The sequence below is a fragment of the Leptinotarsa decemlineata genome, unplaced genomic scaffold (genome assembly GCF_025532065.1).
Source record: "Leptinotarsa decemlineata unplaced genomic scaffold, Ldec_3_MD MMD2_tig00002082_RagTag_RagTag, whole genome shotgun sequence".
In the NCBI taxonomy this organism is placed as follows: Eukaryota; Metazoa; Arthropoda; class Insecta; order Coleoptera; family Chrysomelidae; genus Leptinotarsa; species Leptinotarsa decemlineata.
In genome coordinates this window covers 3,861,916-3,877,896 of record NW_027412573.1, presented here as the reverse complement: position 1 = coordinate 3,877,896, position 15,981 = coordinate 3,861,916, and the positions used below count along the sequence as shown (strand labels likewise).

Here is a 15,981-nt window from a genome sequence, read left to right as displayed (position 1 = left end):
CTGGTTCTATTATTCTACTGTGCTCATACGCCATTTATCATGTGATTGATGTTGAAGTTTCTCAAAGATCGCAGGCGGTCGGAGTTATGAATGAAACTCCCGTCATAACTTTCCAAGGGTATCAAATCTGCCTACTCAGTCACGAGGACTAAGATTTTTCCCCACAAAATGAATTTTGTGAGAAAAACTCAATACACCATTCTATCCACCCCCGCTACTCTGGAGCGGTCCTCAGTCCTACTGATGGACACTTCAGCAAGATTGACATCTGACCCTCTTTGGTCGAAAGTCAGCCTCTAGGTGCTATTACTTTCTGATCTGTTGAATTATTTTATCATGACTTTCCAAACTGAATTTTGCATGGGGTTCCCAAAAACTAACCGAAGTGTCTTTTTAATCACGAACGAGTGTTGGTTCTCAGTGAGTCCGAAAAAGAGATTAATTTGAACTGGTTGAGAAATTTTTATACTTACTGGAGCTGCCTGATGGCGACTTTCAGGGGGGTCTTTGGTTCTGTTTCGTTGGCCTCCTATGTTTGTCTCTCTATCGGAATCTGGGGTCATCCCTATTCAGTGCGTTCGACTAAGATTTCGAGGTTCTTGTTTTGTATTTATGTCTCTGGACAGGTGGAAGGGCGGAAAGCGGGGGTGGAGTTGGTAGTGGGAGCAGTAGTGTGGCGTATAATGTGAGATGTACGGTGGGAAAGTAATAATCTCCACGAATGTGGTAATCTTTGTGAGGCAGTTGGGGAGTTTTTCAATTCTAACATGGTGTTTGAAGAGGGATAAGGCTAGATCTTATTTACGAACAACAAACTCATGTTGATAGGCTATATTGGAGACTCTGCTTTTAGCTTGGCAGATGTTAGTTCTGGAGCAGGTGAAACATGATATTGTGTATATGCTTCGTGGCGAAATGTGGTGTTGCGGGGAGCCAGCTATATTACCTGATCTCTCACCATTGAATTTATTTTTCGGATACTCACCGCCTCTCCAGTAAAGCTCCAAGAGATTCGACAGATAATTGTTAGAAACTGTCGATTGCTGGCTCGAACAACTTCAATAATGAAATGGAAGGTTCAGGAAATCGGCTAATCAATAAACAGCAATCGGCTGACGTATTTATTAGGTAATTTTGTTCATATAGTCATAGTGGTCTAAGAAAGCGTATTTCAAGAAAATGTTTCAAATATTCGCTTTCGTAAAGCAGAGGAGTCTAGTGTCGTTCAACTTGCCTTAGACACCTAGAGGACCACTTGAAATTGTTGAGATCGGTACAGGCTTCCAGACGCCTTTGAAATTTCAGAAGTTTGGGTGTATAATAAAACAAATAGTGTAAAACTTTTTCTGAGAATGAAGTTTAATGGAAATTATTTCAATGTCCACTTGTCTGAAGCTTGCGAATGTTTCATAATATCGTTTATTTCAAGGTCAACAAAGTCTCCAGCTGGATAGACGGAAGTTTCATATATAGCACAAGTGAGCCATGGATAAATGCTATGCGATCATTCGAAAATGGCTCGCTGCTCACGGATTCTACTGGAAAAATGCCAATTCGGAACCACATGAGAGTACCTTTGTTCAATAATCCGGTACCGCATATGATGAAGATGTTGAACACAGAAAGATTATTTCGTAAGTTTATCTTTATCCAATATCTCCTTTTTTGATCTGTATTTTACCAACATAATACAACAGAATAAAGAAATACAGATCAACAACTGTAATACTACACTTTTCACAGCCTTCATGAATTCATTATGACTAGATATATACCGAATATGTATTTTCTTGGCATTACATATAATACATTTTCAACCAATGTGGTTTAAGGTATCGGCAACAATATCACGTAGTTATCACGTCTCAACAATAGAGCCAATTCCTCAGAAGCAAATTCATATTTGAATTGGGATTCGACTAACGCAAAATAAACTTTTCTTCATGCTGAACAAAGTTGGATTGCCAAGCAACGTTCATCTTCATTTCTTTAAAGCATATTCATAAAGATTCTAAACGAAAACAAAATCATAAAGAGAATGAAAATATCTTTCAATCAAAGTAATACTCTGCCTCTTTTTCTATTAAAAAATATAGGATGGCACTAGAGGAGTGGGAGGATATTTCCTTCACTGGCGCTTAATCCAAAAGTAGAAATTATGAGATTGAGAATCTAAAATATGAGGTTGAATTCGAGTGTATAGTCGTGTATAGTGTATAGCCCTCCTATCTTCCATATCAAACCAATTCCCTTATTTTTTAGTATTGGGAGATCCTCGAACAAACCAAAATCCGGCTCTTCTAACCATCAGCATCCTCTTCTTCCGCTGGCACAACGTGGTGGCCGCTAGAATAAAAAACCACAACCCCGACTGGAGCGACGAAGACGTCTTCCAGAAAGCGCGCCGTATAGTCATCGCAACCCTGCAAGTATATTACCGGAATTACTCGGAAGAAAAATCATTCTCATCTCTTCTTCCTTCCAGAATATCATAACCTACGAGTATATCCCGGCGTTCCTAGGGGAGAACCTACCGAGCTACAAAGGGTACAATCCCGACGTGCATCCAGGAATAACGCATGTTTTCCAGACAGCAGCGTTCCGATTCGGACATTCTTTGATTCCTCCCGGATTGTATAGGAGAGATTCCAGGTGTAATTTCAAAACGACTCCGATGGGGTACCTCGCCATAAGGTTGTGTTCGACTTGGTGGGACTCGAATGTAAGTAACAATCATTCTAAGTAGGTCATGAACGACTCCTGAAGCCAATTCTTTTAAAAGACAGAAACGTCTCTGCAGCTTTTACTGAAAGTTTGCATGGACCGTCTTTGATATACTTGGCGAATCATAAATGAACATTACAAGCATCTGAATGGAAACGACTCAATTGATTTTGAAAACAATTGATACCAAGAGATGAATTCATCTGTAGAACGCCTGTTACAATAGCTAAAAGTTTGTTAGAATCGTTGAACAATGTCATTGGAATACATTTTCCATTCGGTTTCAGGATGTTTTGACTAACAATTCCATCGAAGAACTTCTGATGGGAATGACTTCCCAACTAGCGGAACGCGAAGACTCCGTACTATGTTCCGATGTCAGGGAGAAATTGTTCGGTCCCATGGAGTTTTCCAGGAGAGATCTAGGAGCTCTCAACATCATGCGCGGTCGAGACAACGGTCTGCCTGATTACAACACTGTCAGGTCGCACTACAACCTACCGAAAATCAAGAACTGGACGGACATCAATAAGAAGTTGTTCGATGCCAAACCCGAACTACTGAGGTTGCTGGTCGGAGCCTATTCGAATGACATCGACAATGTGGACGTTTACGTGGGGGGTATGCTGGAGAGCTATGGGAGACCTGGGGAATTGTTCACGGAGGTGATTAAAGAACAGTTTGTCCGGATACGGGACGCGGATAGATTCTGGTTCGAAAACGAAGCCAACGGGTAAGATATCCGTATTCTGAGTTTACTAGACGAATATAGGAATAACTAACGCTGTAAAGTATTGTTTGAGATTTTAATATTTATTCTATCCGTAAATGTTCACTGTTACTTGTGAAAATTTCACTAAAAACGTCCCCACGCTGCAATTTTTTTGAACTTTCATTTGTTTTGGTTGTTGCAGAACTTTTTATACTTCTTAGGTGACTATTTCGTTCCAGTTATGTGCTATACCTGGTCATCTGGCCATCTCTATTCAATACATATACAATAGAATAACGTGAATTTTTATATTTCATGTGTTAGACGAGTCCATCTCTGTATCTGTAGAGTAGGGAGGGTGAGTGTAGACCCACAACACGTAGGCCACATGTGACCTATTGTACATCCTCCCGAGGAGTGGTCCTCCTAAGTCATCGTCCATTCTGTCCTTTCCAGGAAGTTGGACAGGTCACTAGGAGGCATCTCCTTTATATTGGCAGGTGTAGGCCAAGACTCGCCGAACAAACACTCTCTTTGGCAACCTTGAGGTGTCTCACGGTGGCCTCCGCGAAGGTTTTGGAAGGTGCAGCGACATTACTGTCGTTGCGCGGCTTCTTCAACCTTCTTGGGGTTCCCTCCGTGGAAGTGCACAAGTGAGGGAGCTTTCCTACATGGGTAGCCGGTTCGTTGCCTTTATTCAAGGCGAAGCTTTTGGCGCCCGCCACAGAAAGTGCCCTTGCTGTTGGAGGTGGAGTGGGGGAGGAGGAGGGTGCACTTATAGTTGCTGCCACTCCTGCCTCCTTTGCGCTCTTTCTCCTTTTGGCTTCGGCGCCGCAAATGCGTTTACGCCTTGGCCTTTGTATTACATAACGAGGTGATCTGCTAGGTCCAACCTCATTCCAAGCGGTAGATTGAGGTGGACATTTCTGTTCATCCCCAACCACCGCCTTAGATTGAGGTGAGCACTTCTGTCCAGCCTCGGGATTGGTTTTTGTTTTTGTTGTTTCTGTTTTTGTGTTTGTTTCATTCATGTGTGTTCCCACGAGTAGCAACGGAAGAGTTGGTCGCCTCTGGCAGAGCCCCGCATTACCAGAGGTAGGCTGATTACAGTGAGGTTTCGCCCAATTCCCCAAGGGAATCGTTCGTAACCAAATATCATCCTGCGGCCGTTCAGCTGTCGGCACAGTTCCTTACACCTTAGCTTGGGTAGCTGGTCCACGGTGTCATGTTTTGCAAAGGCTTTTGACGAGTTTTAGTTCCCCTCACCCTACTTATTTCTGCCACTGACCAAGAGTCCGGCGACGCCGTCCGTATGGCCACATTGGCTTCCCAGACAGGGCCTCCAGTCCCTTAGCCGTTTCCCTATCCTCCACCTGGGGACGCGCTTGATAGGTAGTCCAACCCACGGGTAGACGAGTCCAATTGTCCTTTTTTTTATTATGTCGATATACGTGACCCTGAAGTATAATAAAATTTTCAGCTGTATTCATTGCTCACTTTGTCTGTGGCAGCCGCCAAGGTTAGACGTGTTTTCAAGAACTCGGCTTTTTTAGTTTTTGTAGAACGAATCTTCGAATTGATTAACAACGTAAACAAAACCAACCCAAATGCAAACTTTCTTCATCACGCATGTCGCATCGGTTTGTGGGTCGCTTGAATTTATTTTGACCCATGATAGTATTAACTGTCCTAATATCAATTTGAATTCTATGATGTAGAAAGCAAATGAAGTGTGCATTGAATGATTGACGTCCTCTTCCGCAGGACATTGTTTTGTAATATGTAGCGACACTGGGTCAAATTCTTAACAATGTAAAGACGATAACTTAGTTTAACTCATTGTCATGTTGTGTCATTTCAGGATATTTTCCAAGCAAGAAATAGAGGAAATCCGAAAAATAACTTTGTGGGATGTGATCATCAACAGCACGTCTATACCTCCAGAAGCAATCCAGAAAAGCGTGTTCTATTGGGGAAAAGGCGATCCATGCCCTCAACCAGAACAGCTCAATATTTCCCTGATGGAACCTTGCAAAATGATTGGTGGATACGATTACTTCGAGGTACTTTCCTTATATAGATACATATTTATTGAATAGAGATTTGAAATATCGCTCTAAAACGTCAAAACTTGTCACGTGACTGCAATAAAGTCACATGCTCGTAACATTGTTAACGTTTACGTATTTTTTTGAAGAATTAAGAGTTTTACTAGTCGTGTGCGATTGGCTCAGTGTATAAGTACTGCAAACGTGAATAAATACCTGGAAAGGTATTACTTTAGTTCATACACTAGTACTTTACTCACATTGAAATTTTCATTTCTGAATTCAGAAGAACAGAAGTTCGCGTTTTTTGCAAAAAATTGACCACCGTAAAATAATGAATTCTTGGCAATTTATTTGCTATGATAAGTGCAATTTTCATCAGGAAAATTCGTAAGAATCGTTTTCAAATGAAGTAGAAAGTAAATTCCAAGTAATTGCACATACATTACTATTAAATAATGTTTACCAAACACCGAAGTCTCCCATTGCGACATTGTTTATCGTTACACAAGGCACTGCACTTAATTAGTGTTGGTTATCAAATTACAACTGTTTATTTTCAATCACAGTTGATTGCAGTTGCAGCACAGTTGATTCTGCAACCGTGTTAGGAATCACACGTTAAAAGGTAAGACCTCGTTATCCCTTAGCGCGCACAAGTTTCTCAACTTCTGAGAGTTGTCGTTCGTATGGGGGCGACAGCTGATTGACGGAAAAACAGGATTTAAACAGACAGAATGAAAAAAAACATATATTTTAGGATTCCCATTATGGAAAGTATTCAATTTGAATACAATCAACGTCGGTATTCAGTATGCTGAATTATTCTTATAACAAAATCGTGAACATTGGTTATTTCTTTTAGGGAAACGAACTAGTGTACATCTACGCCTGCGTGTTCTTGGGCTTCGTGCCAATTTTATGCGCTGGCGCAGGATACGGCGTGGTCAAGCTACAAAACAGGAGAAGAAGGCGGCTGAAGATGAAGCAAGACGAACTACGAAATGGTGACGTGAAATTGCCAATGGACACCATGATCGTCCAGGAATGGTTACACGCCAACCACAAGAGAGCCGTGAAAATAGTATTCGGTCCCGACGCGGCAATCCATGTCGTCGGACGAAAAGGAGAGAAGTTGAGGACCGTTAACTTGAAGAACTCCGACAGTGTGGTAGTCGAGGAATCGTTGGACGTTACAGCGAAGAAGAAGCCCATGCTTTTGATCCACGTTCACAGGGACCACGACTTGGTCATAGAAGTGGATTCGATCGGATCGAAAAGGAAATTTCTGAATAAATTGGAGCTGTTTTTGAATTCGAACAAGAAGAGTCTCATTTGCACAGAGGTAAATCTTATATATAAAGAAATAATACCTGAAATGAATGATATTAAAATGTTTTTACGACTATATAATATTGTACGGTCCGTCCGGGCATAAAGACAGAAGGCAGCTTTTGAATAACTTATAAATAACCCGTATTACGAAATTGAAGTTATGTATTTATTTAAAAATATTTTGTAAGGATTCGGTGATAAATTGCTTGTTGATGTTTTATTGTATGGGTATCAAGTTTCTGTAATATAATTCCAGAATCAGAAATGTGCCTACCATCATCCTCCGTTTCGAGGATAATATGCTCTGCTCTAAAAATCCATGAGCAACTGATGTACATCTCCATCTGACTTTACCTTCACCTGCGTCGTTAAAATTCGAATATATCGCAATAATCATCGGGGTTTTATTAAATATGTTTTTTCCAACTGAAGGTATAGTATTTCCAATACCAATTGGAACAGCACAGAGAAGGAATTCCCGCCTCGACATAGACGTCGGCATATTATTTTTCAGTTATAGTTTTTCAGTTACTTATTCTTACAATCATAGCATGAAAAAGTTATCTCAACTGAATTTTTCCACCATGGGTAATTATGAAAAACTTCGAAATTTAAGGTAGTTGATTTCCTAGTCGAAAACTCTAAAATACAATGAAAACACAAATAATCACACCGAATTCTCGTCCGACATATATTTACAAAATAATAGAGACCAACAAAATTGCTAGAAAAATCAAATTCTTCTTCGCTATATTCGGATGAGGTGGAATCATCATCGGGTTGAATAACGATCGGATTTATGGAACTTTGCACATAATATTTTTTCTCTTCTTTTATAACATGGGCCACACATTTCTTCTACACATCACTATTACCTACTTCATTCACCACTCGCCTTATATAGTCAAGCACTACAGCATTCAAAGTCGGTGACTGATTACATTTCCGCAAACTTTCTTTCATTGTGGCCCAAACCATTTCAATTGGATTGAACACACAATAGTATGGAGGCAAACGTAAGAGAATATGACCATGTGTCTCACACATCGAATCAATAATATACTCTTTTTTCAAAATTACGTTATTTTATGGTCGCCAGTAATACCTTTTTCGTTGGAATCTTTTCGGGTATTTCCATGTCATGATTTCGCTTGAAATCAACAATATCTGCTTTTTTTGTGTTATTGTTTGGTATTGTAGTCAGTAACCGAGAATGATACGGAGCGTTATCCATAACAATAACCGAGTTTGGAGGAATATTTGGGAGAAGCTGCTCACTGAACCAGGTTTCGAATAAAGCTGCAGTTATATCTTCGTGCTAATCAGCAGACGAATCATTTATACTTTTGGCCGACATAAGCAAAACGTTAGGTACGAAACCACTTTCATTTCCGGCATGCAAAATTATAACACGTTTTCCCCTTGAAGAAGGTGTGTTCAAAGCACAATACTTGGTTTCGTCTACCCAGCCATATTTGACAACACCAAGTTTCGTCGAGGTAGATATATGTCTGCTGGATTCTCGGTAGCTTTTCATTCGCCTCAAATATTCTTGTCCGAGTTGAACAATGCGTGTCGATTCCATTATGACCATCCGATTGTTCAATTTTTTATATTTGAAACCACAAGACAATAAGACATCTCGTAGAGTTTCTAAAGATTTGTAATTGTAATCGGGATAATCGACGATCTGGGCGACTAGGGGCCACAGGCAAGAAATGTTTATGGCTGTACTCTTATTTTTATTACCGTTCCAATTTCAGATAGTCAGGGAAATCATGCTAGCCAAGGCCGAAACTAGACAGCGTCGCGAAAAGAAACTGGAGCACTTCTTCCGGGAAGCTTACGCATTGACTTTCGGTCTAAGACCTGGCGAACGAAGAAGATGGTCCGACACTACGGAGGATGGGGAGGTTGTGACCGTAATGCGAACTTCTCTTACCAAAAGCGAGTTCGCTAGTGCATTGGGCATGAAATCAGACGCGGTATTTATCCAGAAGATGTTCAACATCGTCGATAAGGACGGAGATGGAAGAATATCTTTCCAAGTAAGCGCTTCGAACACGATCCATCGATTATCTTATAAGATTGGTCGTCATTTCAGGAGTTTTTAGATACCGTGGTGCTTTTTTCACGAGGAAAAACCGAAGACAAACTGCGCATTATCTTTGATATGTGCGATGACGACAGAAATGGAGTCATTGACAAGGAGGAACTTTCTGAAATGTTGCGATCGCTGGTGGAGATTGCAAGAACTACGAGCTTGTCCGATGATCATGTTACGGAGTTGATAGACGGGATGTTTCAGGTAGATTTCGATAAACTGCATTCACTAACTGAGTTCAATAATATGAATGTAATATAATTTCAGGATGCTGGTTTGGAACACAAAGACTTCCTCACTTACATCGACTTCAAACTGATGATGAAAGAATATAAAGGAGACTTTGTAGCTATTGGGTTGGATTGCAAAGGGGCGAAGCAAAATTTCTTGGATACTTCAACGAATGTAGCTCGAATGACTAGTTTTCACATCGAACCTAACGTTGATGTGGAGAGAAACTTCTTTAGATTGAAATGGGATACCCTCACAACATTTTTGGAAGAAAACAGACAAAACATATTTTATTTGTTTCTGTTCTATGTCGTTACAATACTTTTGTTCGTTGAGAGATTTATACGTAAGTGTTGAAAACATTACTGTTCAATTGCGAATTTCAAATGGGTTTTCTGTTGTCAGTTGTTGAAATTCAAATGCATCACATTCTGATTATTCGAATACCATTCGGTCTTAGCACAGCACCCTCTACTTTCCAATGAGTCACAAACTTAACTGAATGTTTCGAGTGTATTCAGAATTCATTTATTATTTTTCAAAAGAGGCAGGAGTTTGAGCACTAAATCTCAATATATGACTACAATTATCCTCCGAAATATCTAAAGAAATTTGTTGGCTTGAGGAACATACCAACTTTTACAGCCGTATAATTCACAATACAGGAAATTACTTTTGGTCCTATTGAAATATCAGTTCAGAGCAAACACGATTATGTCTCCAAAATATTTTGGCGATATTACAATGTGAAGTATGATGTCATATCAAACAAATATCGCTGTGATGCATCATTGGACTTTTTGCATGCTGTGTAACCAACTGAGTTGGTTGGAAAATTTTGGACTAATCGGGCATTTTCTTTATCAAATACCTGTTATTGTGACTTAATGAACATGCATAATGCATTTCAAGCTATCATTCACAAATGAATTGTACCCACCTATTTTTAGAACAAATAATGAAACTTTCGTTTATATTCAATAAATTCCGATATATGTCACGTTATCACCAAATTTGCGAAAGGAAGACTACTTTAACCGTAGCCAGGGTATTTAACCCATATATTTTTTGTGCATTTAATCTTCCACAATGTTAAAAATAAAACTAAATCGTTAGATAACCTGTTAAACTGGGAAAAATTCGTTTTGTGATTTATATAAAACACTGAAGTCAGTCAGTAACTTGTTTTAATACCTAAGTTTTTTTCAAAACTACTAACATTTCGAAGAGCAATCCCTTTTCGTTCTCAAAACCAAAAAAAATCACTTGTAAAAAGCGCTTCAGATTTATTTTCTTTGACAGCTTCCCTGAAGTCTGATCCTTAGAAATGATTTATGTTTAAAAATCCACGGTGTCATTTTTCTCGAAGGTGTATTTTCAATCTGACACCACCGTATGTGCAGAAGTACATTAAAAAACTTGCTACTTCGAATAAATGAAAATTATAATGTTTTAGGTCATTTCATTTTCTGTGTCAACTTATACTCTATTATTTTTGCTAGGAAAATTGCCAATGCCTGTTTAAGGGTCATTTCCACCATTTAAAAGAGTTCATTTGACACAACTTTTGTATATCAATCCTCCGTTAATAAAAATTAAGTTAAAAACAAATCCAAAACTCTACTTCTCGTGCCAAAGGGAAATAAACATTAGAATACCATTTGGCTTAAACACAGCACCTTATACTGTACAACGAGTTATAGATCTAAAAATTTACTAAAAATTGACGATTTCCGCTTTTTCAATGAAAACTATAATGTTTCAGATTATTCCTTCATGGCTGAGCACACGGATCTACGACACATCATGGGAGTGGGCATAGCTATTACCAGAGGATCGGCAGCTTCACTCTCATTCTGTTACAGTATTTTATTGTTAACTATGTCCAGGAATCTGATCACCAAGTTGAAGGAATTTTCGATACAGCAATACATTCCTCTAGACACTCACATCCAATTTCATAAAATCGCTGCTTGTACAGCCTTGTTCTTTTCAATTTTCCATACAGTCGGTCACATAATAAATTTTTATCACGTTTCTACGCAACCGATCGAAAATCTGAGATGTTTAACAAATGAGGTGAAATTTCCGTCTGATTACAAGCCAGGAATTACATTTTGGTTGTTTCAAACCATTACAGGTAGTTGTTGTTCTTTAATTTATAAACTTCTATGACTACTATTATGTTCCTTCTAGGTATTACTGGTGTTCTGTTGTTTGTTATCATGTGCATAATAATTGTCTTTGCACATCCAACAATACGGAAAAAGGCCTACAAGTTCTTCTGGTTCACCCACAGTTTGTATATAGTTTTTTACGGATTGTGTCTGATCCATGGTTTGGCTAGACTCACAGGAGCACCTAGATTTTGGTTATTTTTCATTGGTCCAGGTATCATCTTCGTTCTTGACAAGGTATTTTATTTGAAATATAGTTATTTCAGGCATTCTAATTGAGCTTTTTCAGGTCGTCAGTTTGAGAACTAGGTACATCCCGTTAGACGTAATTGAAACGGAACTGTTGCCCTCAGATGTGATCAAAATCAAGTTCTATCGTCCGCCAAATTTGAAATATCTATCCGGGCAGTGGGTTAGACTGGCCTGTACCAAATTCAAGTGTCACGAATTCCACTCGTTCACTTTGACTTCTGCCCCTCATGAAAATTTCTTGTCTTGTCACATAAAAGCACAAGGTAAACTGAAAATTAATTCATTGATTATTAATGTGAAAAAATTACATTGAGCGACATACCGGCATCAATAACCATTCTCCTCGCCATAAGGTTAATTATAAGTAGGCCCTAGGCATGTGCTCTGGGAAGAAGCAATGAGCCAGGAACGACAGCCTTTTGCATTTGTCCGACCAATTATATTATTAATATTGCTTTGCTGACGACAGCACACTTGTCTCGTCATTCCAATTGGATTCCAGGTCATCGTCTGCGGATGTACATCTTCACTGGCAGTAGGAGGTTGCATATCTAAATGAGGATCTAGAGGTGGTTTCGAATTAGGTTGAAACTAACCAGGTTCAATTCAGTGCCACGAAGACCTAGGTATCAATTTTCTCCAAAAAGATAAATGTCACGGAACTGGATAGAATAATATCAGGACAGACAATTCCGCTTTCTGGGTGTTAAAATGGACACCAATATGTCTTTATACAATCATGTCGCTGGAATTGCAAAGCCTGTTTGGAACACTGTTCCGAACCAGAAAACTGTACAATCCCCAGCAAATTTTGTTGCTTTATGAAGCTCAGATGAGACCTTTGGAGTATTGTTCACATGTATGGAGCTCTGCCCCTAACTATAGCTTGGATTCCATCCAGAAAAGAGCCATCCGCCTGATTGGAGACACGAACATCACTTGCAACCTTGGTAGTCTGGAGCATCAAAGGAAAGTTGGAGAGTTGTCTCACTTCTATAAATACTTTCACGGAAGATGTTCAAGTGACTGGGCACATTGGATTTCACCATGAGTAGTACATATTAGAAATACGCGACGGACTGTAGCTACACATCGTTTTGAGGTTCAACTCAGTACACCTCGAACTTCACTGTTTAAGAACTCTTTCACTTGCAGAACTGCGTTTGTATTGACTTGAAACACTGTGAGTGGACTGTAATTATTGTAATTCTGCTGTTTGACTGGAAATTAAACACTACTTCATGAAAGCATGCGTCTATTATTGGTACAGACTAAACTTATTTTCTTCAAAGATAATTGAGACCACTTTGATACATTTCTAACTAACAAATCGTTTTTTATAAGCACTTAAGGTGACGAAAGGGCCACAAACATGTCGTCGATCACTGTGGAGACTAGCGGCGCACTTGGGACAGCGTTTATGTGGAATAAACTTCCTAAAAACGTTTTACCAAATGAATTTAATATTCAGCAATTCAAATCCAACGTTTGATAAATATTTTGATTTATATTTCACTTTGAAACTAATTGTACAGGTCCCTGGACGTGGAAATTGCGTAACTATTTCGACCCATGCAACTATAACCCTGAAGATCAACCGAAAATACTTCTAGAAGGGCCTTTTGGAGGCGGGAATCAGGACTGGTACAAATTTGAAGTTGCGGTTATGGTAGGAGGGGGAATAGGAGTCACTCCATATGCTTCTATTTTGAATGACTTGGTTTTTGGAACTTCAACAAACAGATATTCTGGAGTTGCATGTAAAAAAGTAAGTGTAATATGGATCATTTGTCCATTTCCTCAATAATCGTTTTCGGTATTGTGTTTAATCCATAACATAGCCACCTTTTGGTGGTTCACTATTCTTTTCTAGATCAATAGAAGTTTCCAGTGTCAATTGACAGATTGTTGAAGTCGTTTGACACATTTTTGAAAAATTAAATTGAAAAATATCACTTAACATATTTTTTATTTTGCCATAATAAGTCTCCCTTTTTGACAGGATAATCGCCAGTTTTTTTATGTTTCAGGTATACTTCCTGTGGATATGTCCTTCCCACAAACACTTTGAATGGTTCATAGATGTATTGAGAGACGTGGAAAAGAAAGACGTGACAAACGTTTTAGAAATTCATATATTCATAACACAGTTTTTCCACAAATTTGATTTAAGAACAACGATGCTGTATATATGCGAGAACCATTTCCAAAGACTATCAAAAACATCTATTTTCACGGGATTAAAAGCAGTTAACCACTTTGGACGGCCTGACATGACATCGTTTCTTAAATTCGTCCAAAAACGTCATAGCTATGTATGTTTAGAACTATATTATATATTTTTTTCTAAATTATCTTAATTTTAGGTGAGCAAAATTGGAGTTTTCAGTTGTGGGCCTCGACCACTGACAAAGAGCGTCATGTCAGCCTGTGATGAAGTGAATAAAGGACGAAAGTTGCCTTACTTCATTCACCATTTCGAGAATTTTGGGTGAGAAGTGGATTGATAACAGTTGGCTGTATATATGTAAACACAAAAACTATTAGAATTATTTAATAGCCTTTTATATCTACACTTAATAAATTATTTTTCCAATCTTTCCGTGCATTATTTGCAACACCTTCAGTGAAAAACTTCAAAACAGTGTGAGTCAAAAAAAACCTACTTGGACCACATCAAGTGCTTTCGGTGCTTTCAAAACAACAGTTTCTAGTGTTTTTCAACTTGGACGACAGTCCATGTCACCATGACTTTTAGGTTGGATCGACTGAACCTCTTCTAAAACATACTTTTCAAAATTAACCAACTCTTTTGGTTTCTTGTACGTGATAATCAAAGTGTTGAACTTATGGGAGAAAGATACACTGGACTGTTCCAGCTCCAAGTTCAGTCGATTCAATTCTGGAATCACCAGCTTTTTATAATACTTCTTATTAGTTGTTCTAACTATCAGACACCTTTCTTCGGGAATAACAGTAACAGAATAAGTGTCCATCGAGTAGGGCAAATTTCTTATTCGCCATTCCAAATTCAGTCTAGTATTTCGACGAGAAACGATGGGTTGATTCGAACTTTCAGAGATTAGTCGTTCATCTGTGGCATAAGTTGGCTCGGGGTCTCCAATTTCAACTTCCCACTGGTCTTTACCTCTCAAACTTTGCTTACATTTCCAAGCTCTTCTTGTAAGTACGCCGGTGTCCATATTGTATTCTTCAACCATTTCTTTATTTTCAAAATCATAATGGATTTTCTTCAAATTTTTGTCAACCAAACAAGATTTCTTTGCATGTTTAATCTCCGATATCCAATCAGTCATTTTCAAAAATTATTCAATATTTGAAATCTTTGTTTTGATTACAATATTTCAAATTTTTGTTTTGACACTTACAATAAAAAATTATTCACTAGGTCATTTATCGCGAAAACCCATTGATCTACGGGAATTGAACTTCAGTTCTTGTTGCATTTTCGAGCCAGAAATAATGACGTCATGATTTATAAAACGTTAATTGATTTAGTTCCCGCATCTATGACTCACTGCAAAATATTTTTCAACTCAACTAATTGTTTTGAAAAGGTGACTATAACATTGGAACAAATAGTATTAAAAATGAATTGAACAACTATTATCCGAGTATTTGGTACTACGGTTTCTTATAATGAATTTAAATATATGAAAGTACTTATAATGCATTGTTTGGAACCTTTGATGTAGTAATGAATATTACTGGAGTTTTATCCCAACACCAAACCGATCACCTTCAAGAGGAAGATTAATCCTCCTTGGTGATTGAAACTTGTTGATTGAAACACGTGTCGAGATGTTAAAGATAACGGTTTGGTGTTAGGATGAATCTCCAGTAATATTTATATGATACGTAATTTACATGATGAAATCATGTAACCGGTTATGTATTATCAAATCAGAAATAGTATTTTAATAATGAGATTAGATATTCCGTTACCGCATCGTTTTGAAATTTATGGAAAAATACAATCAATTAATTGTAAATGGTGATAGAAACCTTCGTAATTGTCTTTTTCCTATATAATACTCAACTTTAAATGCTCTTTTTGTTCCTATAAGTGATACTCTGTGGCTAAACACAGTGTGAATGCTCTATTATATGAATACATTTGGCGAGTCCTAAAACTCAATGATTGCTTCAAACATTAGACACCCGCTAATGTTTCAAATGAACCAGTAATGAATCTGTTGGATCAGTTGTTAAACTCATCGCTGAATTTAAGAACTCGGCTATACTATAAAATTCCTCAGCATAGAAGATCAAACAATCAGAAGGGGCACTCGGTGTCGGCGCTTTTGATCTGAGGAAGTTAATTTCGGTGAACTACGCCATTTTGGATTGAAACAAGGCATCAATATCGAAGGACCA

General features: G+C 38.3%; 2 protein-coding genes across 2 annotated transcripts in view; one reads left to right on the top strand and one right to left on the bottom strand.

Annotated features, from left to right (window-relative positions):
- The window catches only part of Duox (Dual oxidase), a 30,254-nt gene extending 16,073 nt beyond the window's left edge, over positions 1 to 14,181 (top strand). The window contains exons 4-18 of the mRNA XM_074176856.1: positions 1,430 to 1,634; positions 2,263 to 2,429; positions 2,486 to 2,722; positions 3,012 to 3,457; positions 5,298 to 5,499; positions 6,350 to 6,829; positions 8,583 to 8,867; positions 8,924 to 9,127; positions 9,191 to 9,500; positions 10,920 to 11,294; positions 11,351 to 11,568; positions 11,621 to 11,846; positions 13,119 to 13,351; positions 13,614 to 13,898; positions 13,950 to 14,181. Of these exons, the coding sequence (XP_074032957.1) occupies positions 1,430 to 1,634; positions 2,263 to 2,429; positions 2,486 to 2,722; positions 3,012 to 3,457; positions 5,298 to 5,499; positions 6,350 to 6,829; positions 8,583 to 8,867; positions 8,924 to 9,127; positions 9,191 to 9,500; positions 10,920 to 11,294; positions 11,351 to 11,568; positions 11,621 to 11,846; positions 13,119 to 13,351; positions 13,614 to 13,898; positions 13,950 to 14,078 (4,002 nt within the window). The 3' untranslated portion in view covers positions 14,079 to 14,181. The remainder of the gene's footprint in view (positions 1 to 1,429; positions 1,635 to 2,262; positions 2,430 to 2,485; positions 2,723 to 3,011; positions 3,458 to 5,297; positions 5,500 to 6,349; positions 6,830 to 8,582; positions 8,868 to 8,923; positions 9,128 to 9,190; positions 9,501 to 10,919; positions 11,295 to 11,350; positions 11,569 to 11,620; positions 11,847 to 13,118; positions 13,352 to 13,613; positions 13,899 to 13,949) is intronic.
- On the bottom strand, positions 14,124 to 15,001 carry LOC111502528 (protein DPCD). Its single transcript, XM_023156627.2, has one exon. The coding sequence runs from the start codon at positions 14,898 to 14,900 to the stop codon at positions 14,304 to 14,306; it is 597 nt and encodes a 198-aa protein (XP_023012395.2). The 5' UTR covers positions 14,901 to 15,001; the 3' UTR covers positions 14,124 to 14,303.
- Positions 15,002 to 15,981: the final 980 nt, after the last annotated feature.

What these genes read in the sequence shown, in the direction of transcription:
- LOC111502528 (XM_023156627.2), bottom strand. Translation starts at nt 14,900, where the DNA reads ATGACTGATTGGATATCGGAGATTAAACATGCAAAGAAATCTTGTTTG.